Source organism: Gadus macrocephalus, chromosome 1 (genome assembly GCF_031168955.1).
Source record: "Gadus macrocephalus chromosome 1, ASM3116895v1".
In the NCBI taxonomy this organism is placed as follows: Eukaryota; Metazoa; Chordata; class Actinopteri; order Gadiformes; family Gadidae; genus Gadus; species Gadus macrocephalus.
This window is the reverse complement of record NC_082382.1, coordinates 22,272,445-22,284,819: the sequence shown is the minus strand read 5'-3', so window position 1 is coordinate 22,284,819 and position 12,375 is coordinate 22,272,445. Positions and strand designations below refer to the sequence as shown.

General features: G+C 44.1%; 1 protein-coding gene across 1 annotated transcript in view; it reads right to left on the bottom strand.

Annotated features, from left to right (window-relative positions):
* The window catches only part of slc6a8 (solute carrier family 6 member 8), a 28,671-nt gene continuing 16,296 nt past the window's right edge, over window positions 1-12,375 (bottom strand). Inside the window, exons 8-13 of the mRNA XM_060052931.1 lie at window positions 6,869-6,981; window positions 6,234-6,371; window positions 5,743-5,845; window positions 5,174-5,274; window positions 4,728-4,898; window positions 1-3,566 (exon numbers count right to left, since the gene is read on the bottom strand). Of these exons, the coding sequence (XP_059908914.1) occupies window positions 3,426-3,566; window positions 4,728-4,898; window positions 5,174-5,274; window positions 5,743-5,845; window positions 6,234-6,371; window positions 6,869-6,981 (767 nt within the window). The 3' untranslated portion in view covers window positions 1-3,425. The remainder of the gene's footprint in view (window positions 3,567-4,727; window positions 4,899-5,173; window positions 5,275-5,742; window positions 5,846-6,233; window positions 6,372-6,868; window positions 6,982-12,375) is intronic.

Here is a 12,375-nt window from a genome sequence, read left to right as displayed (position 1 = left end):
TAGTCATCAAGTGAGTTTTATTGCCGTAGTTTAGTCAGTGGACTGGCCCGGGATCACAGTGGGCTAGCATGGCTAGCATGGTTAGCATGAAACCCTGACATTACATCTCGTCATTACAGGGGGACCAACACTCCATTAAATCAATTAAATCAAACCACCAGTTAGCCCTTTAGCTTCCTGCTAACACTGGTTCATTCAAACCAACCATTAGCTTGCTGCTAGCCTAGCCTAGCCAGTAATCTTCTAGCATGGAGTGAGATGTTAAATATCAACTTGGCTAACTGATGATCTGCAGTCAGGAAAACACATAAACACAGTTTGGAAGGGAGACAGTGCAAGGCTAACTTTGTTTGTTTAGACAACTTGAGGCCTGGTTTGGTACAGCGTGCAGATTAATGAGCTGATGCTAACAAGTTAGCTTTATGTATACTCATACCTATTATGGCATAATTAATCCTATATATGTATAATATATAAAAGATCCTATATACCATAATCAATTTATACAATATACATCTATAGAGTATATAGGATCTAGATATATACATACACCTATACTATATATAAATGATTATTGTGAAGTACAAGTGGCTCTATAGTTGTACTCTGCTATTCAGACGAAAGTTACTTGATTTTTCACTTTATTTCAGTCTTCCTCTGATGTAGATCAGGCCAGTCCGCGACCAATCAGGGAAAGGACAACCGTTTCTTTCCCCGCCCACTCACCAAACCAGACAAGGCGCTAGTGTTGCATAGCCATTAAAGAGATCTGATAAACAGGACTTTACAGCATTTGTTTACACATTTTCCCTCCATTTCCACTAAAAACAAAGGTGATGAAATACATTCAAGCCGTTGGCAGACCTCTATTCTACACGTGGATCTACTCTGTACCCCGTCTACAGCATACAGTAGAGTGTCACGTTTACAGTACTGTACCCTGTGTACAGTAGTCACGTTTACAGTACTGTACCCTGTGTACAGCAGACAGTAGAGTCACGTTTACAGTACTGTACCGTTTACAGTATGCTGGTTTATTTGTAAAGAACTCCCTTCCAGTTCATAGTACATATCAAGTTTTGGCAGATCAGTTCATGTAGTCATAAGAAGTAGTACTAGGTAGTTAGCAGTACACCTGCAGGCTAACTAGGTCTATATCAATCCGGTCTGCGGTATGAGTTCATCTCACACAGCGACCATTTCGGCAACCCTCACTATTATACAGATCTGCTTCCTTTCAAGTCTTTGTGATTGTGTGAAGAATGATGAGCAGACATTGAACTAGTACTACATTAGTACGAAATAATTCTTGCTACATGTTATTAAGAGTACTACATGTAATGTAGTACTACATGTATCTAATGGTACAACATGTAATTAGTACTACATGTTATTAAGTACTATATGTAATTAGTACTACATGTTTTAAGTACTCGATGTTATTAATACTACATGTAATTAGTACTACATGTTATGAATACTACATTAGTAGTTCATGTCAACAATACTACATGTAATAAGTACTACATGTTTTGAGTACTACATGTAAGTGTTGTTACTTCTCGATGTTATCACTACAGATACCGTAGGTGATGGGGGGGGAAAGGTAGTTGTGCTGCTGGGGAAATCAACTACTAGGAAAAATAAAAACGCTGACAATGTAAACGTAAAAACTTTCCCTTTGAGCACTTTGATCATTTATCACCCTAAAAAAAATACAAAAATATTCCCTTTCCTCGCCATCCCTGCATGGCTAACATGCTAACAGGTGCTGCCATGCTAACAAGTGGCAACATGCTAACAGGGAACCCATGGCAGTGCAAAGATGCAAACAATGTTCTTGATCAGGTCAGCAGTATGATTCGAGCTAATCTTAAATCCTAAACTAGGTTAATGAACTATAAACTATTTTTGCATGATAGAAACAATATTAATCAATAATAAAATGGATCAATTATTGAGGCTGCCTTCTGGCATCTATGTTGGCTAGCTGCCGACTAAAATACTTAACTATACTATTATATTCTATACTATACTGCTATACATTGTTATCTTGAGTTAGAAAAGCTTTATTTTACATGATGCAGCCTAGAGCTTTGCATTTGTCATATTTAAAAATGAGCTGCTTTGGGTTTCGCTACCGTTTAGCATCGCTAAACGGATCGCTAGCGAAAAGCTAGCTAAACAGATTGCTAGCTAAACAGATCGCTAGCGAAATCCTTAGCTAAACTGATCGGTAGCTTAGTGCTAGCTAAACAGATCGCTAGCTAAACGCTGGTTAAACACATCGCTAAGTAAACGCATCGCCAGCAGCCCTACTCCTGCTGTTAGCTCAACGTGATCTGAAAACATCTTTATCACAAATACTGCATCAAATATATTACACAGAATATTCAGTATATAATGTATCAGCAAAATAAAAGCCTTCACAAAATAAAACTCTGATCTAATCTCTGATGTAAAACAGAAGCTGTTATTTCAAACATTTTTTTTTTTTTAAAAGTGCCAACAGTAGTATTTTACAACAATGTGCAAATACTGGTTGTTATTTAATCTATCTGACGTACAGGGTTATCACTGATGGTATCTAGTGGTTGCTAGGTGACAGAGTTGTAGACACGCCCCCTGGAAGCGAGGCTTGATTTGGCCGTAGACAGAGGGCCGAGGGTTTGGCTAGTCATGTGACTGACCGGTCATGTGACTGACAGGGCGCTAGAGTTAAGACAACAACATAAGGCATGGATTGGCTAGTAGTGTAATTTCTTCCATCTCACTCTCCCTCTCTCACACTCCATCTCTCTCTGTCCCCCTCCCCCTCTCTCTCCCCCTCTCTCCAGAGGTTGATGATGAAATGGCAGCCGGGCCCCTAGGGGGTTTAAACACTCCGTATGGCACTCTGACCTTGGAGGTCTGGTTCAGGGTTAGAGGTCATTAGAGGAAGGAGGTCAATAGAGGGCACTAGGAGTCAGGTTGGAGGTCAGACAAGGGTTTGTTATGGTTAGAAGTAGTAGACATAATTTGGGATCTGGTCAGAGGTCAGACCAGGTGTAATATCGGGTTATAGTTTGGGTACGGTAGATGTCCTAGAGTGCCTCAGTACCTTTTGTGCGTGGCACTGTATTTGTGATGAGCTCTTGGGGGGGGGGGGGGGGGGCGTGTCTATGACTCTGTCCTAAAAGGACCTCATTGGCTATGTGATTCCCAAACAGCCAATAGTAACGAGGAAGACATGGAGACTTAAAAACACTGAAGAGACAAAAATGGCGTCCGGCCCCCCCCCCCACCCTGGGCCCAGCGTCCCTCCTCCACCCTGGGCCCTGCGTCCCTCCTCCACCATGAGCCTCCACCCTGTTTCTTCAGGGTTTTGTTGAAGGTGGGGGGGGGGGCTGAGTGCCCGGCGGGGGGCTGTTGGTGGTGGGCGTGGCCTACATGACGCTCTCGAAGATGATCACCTTGTTGTGGTCTGCGTTGCAGGGGGGCAGGGCCGGGGTCCGGCTGTGGGCGTCAGGGGCCATGTACTCCATGTGGTGGGGCCCCCACACCGGCGTGGTCAGGTGGGCCCAACGCTGGGGGACAAACACACGTCAACACCGCCCTACATACAGCTAAAACACCTGTCAACACCACCCTACATACAGCTAAAACACCTGTCAACACCACCCTACATACAGCTAAAACACCTGTCAACTCCACCCTACATACAGCTAAAACACCTGTCAACTCCACCCTACATACAGCTAGAACACCCGTCAACACCGCCCTACATACAGCTAGAACACCTGTCAACACCGCCCTACATACAGCTAGAACACCTGTCAACACCGCCCTACATACAGCTAGAACACACGTCAACACCGCCCTACATACAGCTAGAACACCTGTCAACACCGCCCTACATACAGCTAGAACACCCGTCAACACCGCCCTACATACAGCTAGAACACCTGTCAACACCGCCCTACATACAGCTAGAACACCCGTCAACACCGCCCTACATACAGCTAGAACACCTGTCAACACCGCCCTACATACAGCTAGAACACACGTCAACACCGCCCTACATACAGCTAGAACACCCGTCAACACCGCCCTACATACAGCTAGAACACCTGTCAACACCGCCCTACATACAGCTAGAACACACGTCAACACCGCCCTACATACAGCTAAAACACCTGTCAACACCGCCCTACATACAGCTAGAACACCTGTCAACACCGCCCTACATACAGCTAGAACACCTGTCAACACCGCCCTACATACAGCTAGAACACCTGTCAACACCGCCCTACATACAGCTAGAACACCCGTCAACACCGCCCTACATACAGCTAGAACACCTGTCAACACCGCCCTACATACAGCTAGAACACCCGTCAACACCGCCCTACATACAGCTAGAACACCTGTCAACACCGCCCTACATACAGCTAGAACACCTGTCAACACCGCCCTACATACAGCTAGAACACCTGTCAACACCGCCCTACATACAGCTAGAACACCTGTCAACACCGCCCTACATACAGCTAGAACACACGTCAACACCGCCCCTCATACAGCTGAACAAGCTCTGAACAGCTTGTAGAGTATTACTACAGTAGTGTGTAGTAGTACTACAGAAGTACTTGTTTGAGGGTGCCCTTGTCTCTGAACAGCTTTTAGAGTGTGTAGAACTACAGTAGTAGTGTGTAGCACTACAGTAATAGCAGTAGTAGTCGTGGTACCTGTTTGAAGGAGCCCTTGGCTCTGAACAGCTTGTAGAGCACGCTGACGGGTATGCAGAGCATGGAGGAGAGGGCCAGACACCAGCCGATCACCTCGCCCCACCAGGGGTACACGTACACGTTGTTGTAGGTCAGGGGCTTGTAGTTCACCAGGTGGAACAGGAAGATACCCTGGAGAACATAGAATAACATAGAACAATATAACATAACAATATTCATAATGATATTACTATAGTCATCTCTGTAGTTCACCAGGTGGTACAGTACAGGAAGATATTCTGGACATATTCATAGTACATAATAATATGATTAATTATAATAATATTATAATTATTATATTATTACTAATTATAATAATCATTATACAGAGGTAGTCAGCGACTATGAGAGAGAGATAGTGGTAGAGAGAGAGAGAGAGAGAGAGAGAGCAGTAGAGAGACACTGACCATGCATACGCAGGGTGTGATGAAGCTCCAGCACCACTTCATCCAGGGGAAGGGCCGGTAGCCAATCATACGAGCCACGTCGTCCATGAAGCGGTCCGCCCCTGAACATTAGCATAGCATTACCATATGGTCTGAAAACTCCAGAACTGTATCGGTCAGGTGCCGGAAGGTACGCCTCCAAGCCTCTCCACACCACCTAGGTCTAAGCACTAGGTCGAAGCATTAGGTATTAGCACTAGATCTTAGCACAAGGTGTTAGCACTAGGTCTTAGAACTAGGTGTTAGCACTAGGTCTTGCTCCTAAGTCTTAGCCCTAGGTCTTAGAACTAGGTCTAAGCACTAGGTGTTAGCCTCAGGTCTTGGAACTAGGTGTTAGCACTAGGTCTTGGAACTAGGTGTTAGCACTAGGTCTTGCTACTAAGTCTTAGCCCTAGGTCTTAGAACTAGGTCTTAGCCCTAGGTCTGAGCACTTGGTGTTAGCCACAGTTCTTAGCACTAGGTGTTAGCACTAGGTCTTAGGGTTAGGGCGTAAGCATGTGTGTGTGTGTGTGTGTGTGTGTGTGACCTACCATACACCCAGGACACTACGATGCACTCCCAGAAGGCCTGCCACAGTAGGGTCATGCCGCTGGCCGAGTAGTAGTCAAACAACTGGAACACATACATCCCTCCCTGAGACACAGACAGGTAAAGATGAGACAGACAGACAGGTAGGGACAGATAGAAAGGTAGGGGCCAGGCAGAGAGGTAGGGGACACACAGTTGATTGTTAAAAGCAGTCTCACTTTTCAGAACAGTTTTGCTTACAGTCTTGTTTCAATGAGATTATACTATCTATGAAACCATATTATATCCAATCAAGCAGTAAAACTTTGATTGTAAGCTAAATTATGTGATGAGTCAATCATCATCATTTCATTTAGATAACAATCAAAGTTTTATATAAATGGTCATCCATTTTTATAATCAGATTATAACTTTATAACCAGATTGCATCAGATTATAATTGGATAATAATAGGATATTGGCTGAACGCCTTTTATCCAGGGTATAGTCTGACCTGGGTTATCATTGAAAGGTCGATGATGAAGCAGAGGAAGCAGCAGATTGCCACGGCGATTTCTCTCTTATAGCGATGGTAGGATCGCCCTGGATACAAGTCCAGCATCCCGGTGACAAAGCCCTCCACCCCCACGAACTAGAGAGAAGAGAGAGGGACTTTCAGGATGGAGACAAATCTGTCTGTTGGTGCGGCTGTGTGTGTTTCTTTGTGTGTACTGTACCTAGCTGTGTGTGTGTGTGTGTGTGTGTGTGTGGCAGTGTGTACCTGTGTGTGTGTGTGTGTGTGTGTGTGTGTGTGTGTGTGTGTGTGTGTGTGTGTGTGTGTGTGTGTGTGTGTGTGTGTGTGTGTGTGTGTGTGTGTGTGTGTGTGTGTGTGTGTGTGTGGACCAGACTGTGTGTGTATGTGGCTGTCTATACCTGTGTTTGTGTGTTTGTGTGTGTGTGTGTGTGTGTACTTGGCTGTGTGTGTGTGTGTCTGTGTACCTGACTGTGTGTGTGTGTGTGTGTACCTGACTGTGTGTGTGTGCGTGTGTGTGTGTGTGTGTGTGTGTGTGTGTGTGTCTGTGTACCTGACTGTGTGTGTGTGTGTACCTGACTGTGTGTGTGTGTGTGTGTGTGTGTGTGTGTGTGTACCTGGCTGTCCAGTCCCAGTAGCAGCAGCATGAAGAAGAACAGCGCTGCCCAGACCGGCGCCACTGGCATCAAACTCACGGCCTTGGGGTATGCTATGAAGGCCAGACCAGGCCCTGCAGACACACAGAGACACATTAGACCGTCACAGGAACAGGGGTAGGACAGAATAATCACACTATTCAACAGGGTTGTCTCTAGAAGTGTGTGTGGTTGTGTGTTCTACCAATGTGTACACGTGTAACAAGATTTGTGTTACATGTGCATATAATGTATTTACTGCATATTTATGGTGTGTATTACAGACTTACAGAAGAAGACACTACTGTTAGCTGAGTGGTAATCGAGTATCACAAGCTAACTGGGCTATTAGCCTTGTGTTTCTAACTAATGACCTAGACTAAGTAATGACCCAGTCTAACTACTGATCCAGTTTAACTACTGACCCAGTCTAAATAATGACCTAGTCTAACTACTGACCTAGTCTAACTACTGACCTAGTTTAACTACTGACCCAGTCTAAATAATGACCCAGTCTAACTACTGACCCAGTCTAACTACTGACCCAGTCTAAATAATGACCTAGTCTAACTACTGACCTAGTTTAACTACTGACCCAGTCTAAATAATGACCTAGTCTAACTACTGACCCAGTCTAACTACTGACTCAGTCTAAATAATGACCTAGTCTAACCACTGACCGAGGCTAACTACTGACCCAGTTTAAATAATGACCTAGTCTAACTACTGACCCAGTCTAACTACTGACTCAGTCTAAATAATGACCTAGTCTAACCACTGACCGAGGCTAACTACTGACCCAGTTTAAATAATTACCAAGTCTAACTATTGCCCTAGGCTTACTACTGACCCAGTCTAAACTACTGACCCAGTCTAACTACTGACCCAGTCTAAATAATGACCAAGTCTAACTACTGACAGTCTTACTATAGATCCAGTCTAACTCCTGACCCACTCTAACTCCTGACCCAGTCTAAATAATGACCCAGTCTTACTACTGACCCAGTCTTACTACTGACCCAGTCTTACTACTGATCCAGTCTTAATACAGACCCAGTCTAATTACTGATCCAATCTAACTACTGATCCAGTGTAACTACTGACTCAGACTAAATACTGACCCAGTCTAACTACTGACCTAATCTCATTTCTGACCCAGCCTAACTATTGATCCATTCTAAATACTGACTCAGTCTAACTATAGACCCAGTCTAACTACTGACCCAAGTAAACTAAAGATCTGTCTAAATAATGACCCAGTCTAACTACCGGCCCAGTCTAACTACCCCCCCCGGTCCTACTACTGACCCAAGTCTAACTACTGACCCCAGTCCAACTACTTACCCAATCTAGCTACTGACCGAGTCTTACTATAGATCCAGTCTAAATAAATACCCAGTCTAACTACTGACCCAGTCTTACTGTAGACCCAGTTTAAATTATGACCCAGTCTAGCTAATGACCCAGTCTAACTACTGAACCAGTCTAGCTACTGACCCAGTCTTACCATAGACCCAGTATAAATAATGATCCATTCATTATTTACCATTAGATTTTATCTAGATATAAGTATGATAATAATATTTTGATCAACAAAGTGAAATCCAAATGAAGTTGTCCTGGCATGAGCCATCATTATACTCTAGAGCTTACAGAGGAAAAGCCCCCTTCAAAATAAGGGTTTGAGCTCAGGATGAATGTGTACATTACAACCTAATCAAAAGACAAACTGACACATTTCCAATGATCTAGGTAGAGGGAGTCTATATAGGGGACATTAAAACGTATGCATATATACATATATAAATATACATATTATATATGTATATATATATATACACAACACAAGTTGGAGTCTTCTGCCTTCGTAGGGCAATGCAAGTGTGCGCAAAAGGTTTGTCAAGGTGTGTTAAATTGACGGTGTATGCTGGTGTTACGGGTGTATAAGTGTGTGCGTGTGTGTGTGGTTATCCTAGCCCTATGGATGTGTGTACAGGTATGGTACCTTTGCATATGGGTGTTATAGGCCATATTACTAGGGGTGTGCTAGTGTGTGTTACACGTGTGGGTCCCAAGCAAAGTGTCTTCTAGTGTGTTCCAAGGTGTGTTACAGGTGGTTGTAAGCGGTGCGTGTTACATGTGTGTGTTACTGGTTTTAAAGTTGTGTGTTACTAGTGTGTGTTAGAGGTGAGTGTTACATGTGTGTGTTACAGATGTGTCGTGTATGTGTTACCGGTGTGTGTGCTACAGGTGTTTGGTCGGTGTGTGTCAGGTTGGTGTGTGTCTGTGTGTGTGTGTGTGTGTGTGTGTGTTACAGGTGTTTGGTTGGTGTGAGTGCGCTACAGGTATGTGTTACAGGTGTGTGTGTGTGTGTGTGTATATGTTACAGGTGTGTGTGTGGGTGTATGTGTGCGTCTTACAAGATGTGTATTACACGTGTGTGTGTGTGTGTGTGTGTGTGTGTGTGTGTGTGTGTGTGTGTGTGTGTGTGTGTGTGTGTTACAGGTGTGTGTACTATAGGTGTGTTTGTTCCAGGTGTGTATATGTGTGTATGCAGGTGTGTGCATGTGTGTGCAGGTGTGTGTGTGTGCAGGTGTGTACAGGTGTGTATTTACCTGCCGTTGAAGGACGACGGGACAGAGCGAGATGAGACTCATCTCAAGAGGCTCTGGTCAGGTAATCCTCCAAAGAACACTTAACACACACAATCACACACAATCACACACACGCACACACACACACACACCCATACACACAGAAACACAAAGAGTGCGCACAAAAGGAACGTTGAGCGCCAAACCGCTAGCTGTTAGCACAAGACCCTCTCTGAACCACATTGGTGAACCTCCAGGGCCTGACCCGTGACCGCTGCGTCGGATAGTTACCGTGGAAACCCCCAACGGAAAAGGGGGCGGAGTTACGCCTGGCTTCCCCGTTTCATCGCGCTGATAGTCTGTAAGTGAGTGTCCGTAAGGGTTTTCCTGCGGTGGTCAGTCTACGCCTGCGGATCTGAAACCCTTAGCCTTCCTTTACTAAGTGTATTCTACAGCGCTGATCTGAGACCCTTACACACTTCAGGGTTCGCTACTGCTGCCCGACTTTGTGTTCACCATAACGTGCTCCCAGGGCCCCAACCCCAGGGCCCCGCCTCCAAAGCCCCCCCTCTAGGGCCCCGCCTCTAGAGCCCCGCCTCCAGGGCCCTGCCCTATTGGCCCCGCCTCCAGCAACGTGATTGGTTGAAACCAATGTTACTAAGATTGATAGTTTTCAGTACCATACGCTATACTGGCTAAGTTTCTTGTTTTGATTGAAGAATTCATTAATTTAATTATTGAAACTTAATAACATCCATGCCAGAGTACAGCTTTGAACACACACGCAGACACGCACACAAACACACATACAAAGACACACAGATACACACTGATATACACGCACACACACAAACACACACACACACACACTCACGCACACTACTAGTGGGATAGTAATAATTCTTATGAGAGAGAGACATTAGGTTGAGTGAAAGAGAGAGAGAAGAGGTGAAAGAGTGAGACAAAGGAGATGGGGTGAGAGTGCATAAAGAGTGAGACAGGGTGAGAGCGAGACAGGGTTTTTGTACCCCCTCTATTGATACTATGCAAAGCTTCAAATTAGGGCCCGACCGATATTGATTTTTGAGTGCCGATGCCGATTATTTTCAGAGAAAAATTACGATTACGATTTAATCGGCCGATTAAAAAAAAAAATAATAATAAAAATAAAGCATATAAAACGTAGTTTTTGATACCTTAAATATACTTTAAACACTTTTGACGAATATGTGAATTGAATGCAGAACCTTTGAGTGTTTTAGAATACATTTACAGTCAAAAATTAGTGTAATTTAAAATGTAAAATAAATAACTAACTCCCAATGTGCTGCGCTCGTGAGCAGTGACTAACACGTGCGTGCTGAGCAGTATGGTCTCACTGTTAGAGTCTACAGTATAACAGATTAACATGGCCTGGGACCTAAAGAAAAACAGGCACAACATGCTCAAACAACGCGTCTTGTGTACATTGGTGAGGTGAGCGCGCAGCTGCCTGAGCGAGCGTGCTTTCATGTTGTACGGTAAAATTCAATCTCCTCTTTTTTACTCCAGCTAAAGTTGTTAGTTAGCTAGGCGAGTAGGAGCGCAATCTGCAGGATACTAAGCGCAATAACATTTCTAAAAAAAAAAAAAAAAAAAAAAAAATAGGTTGTAATCTGCGTCTTTTTGGCAGATGTCGATTATTTTCAAAAAGGCTATAATTAGCCGATTAAATCGGCAGGCCGATGAATCGGTCGGGCCCTACTTTAAATCAACACGCTCATCACATCGAGTCAATGTATTAAAAATTGAATGATTCCAATATAAATAAGAAATAAAGAGCTTCCAGCATAGGAATGACTCCTTGTGGAGGCGCAGACACCCACAAGGCCCAGGACTTCAACTCTAACCTATCCCCTGAGCAAGCACCATGATGGGGCCGCCTTTGATCCTCAATGCATTTGATCTCCCAAAGGCTCCATTCAGCCTGAACTACCCTTCTGACCGCAACCAAGAATTCGGTCGCGGAAGATATGTTTCAGCGGAAACACATCCAGTGATGCCTTTTAAAACCATGCAATGACACATGAATAGAGTTCAGAGTGATGCAAGAATAGAGTTCAGAGTGAGGCATGAATAGAGTTCAGAGTGACACATGAATAGAGTTCAGAGTGACACATGAATAGGGTTCAGAGTGACACATGAATAGAGTTCAGAGTGACACTGAATAGAGTTCAGAGTGACACATGAATAGAGTTCAGAGTGACACATGAAGAGTTCAGAGTGACACTACTCACATGAATAGAGTTCAGAGTGACACTACTCACATGAATAGAGTTCAGAGTGACACAGGAATAGAGTTCAGAGTGACACATGAATAGGGTTCAGAGTGACACATGAATAGAGTTCAGAGTGACACTACTCACATGAATAGAGTTCAGAGTGACACAGGAATAGAGTTCAGAGTGACACATGAATAGAGTTCAGAGTGACACATGAATAGAGTTCAGAGTGACACATGAATAGAGTTCAGAGTGACACATGAATAGAGTTCAGAGTGACACTACTCACATGAATAGAGTTCAGAGTGACACATGAATAGAGTTCAGAGTGACACATGAATAGAGTTCAGAGTGACACATGAATAGAGTTCAGAGTGACACTACTCACATGAATAGAGTTCACAGTGACACATGAATAGAGTTCAGAGTGACTCTACTTACATGAGTAGAGTTCAGCATGCAGACTCGCCATAGGGACAGTTTCCATGTTGTATAGCAGACGCTACATTCAAACACACACACACACACACACACACACACACACACACACACACACACACACACACACACACACACACACCTATACACATAATCACAAAGAGTGCACACACAAGGAACATCACACTCAAAGCCA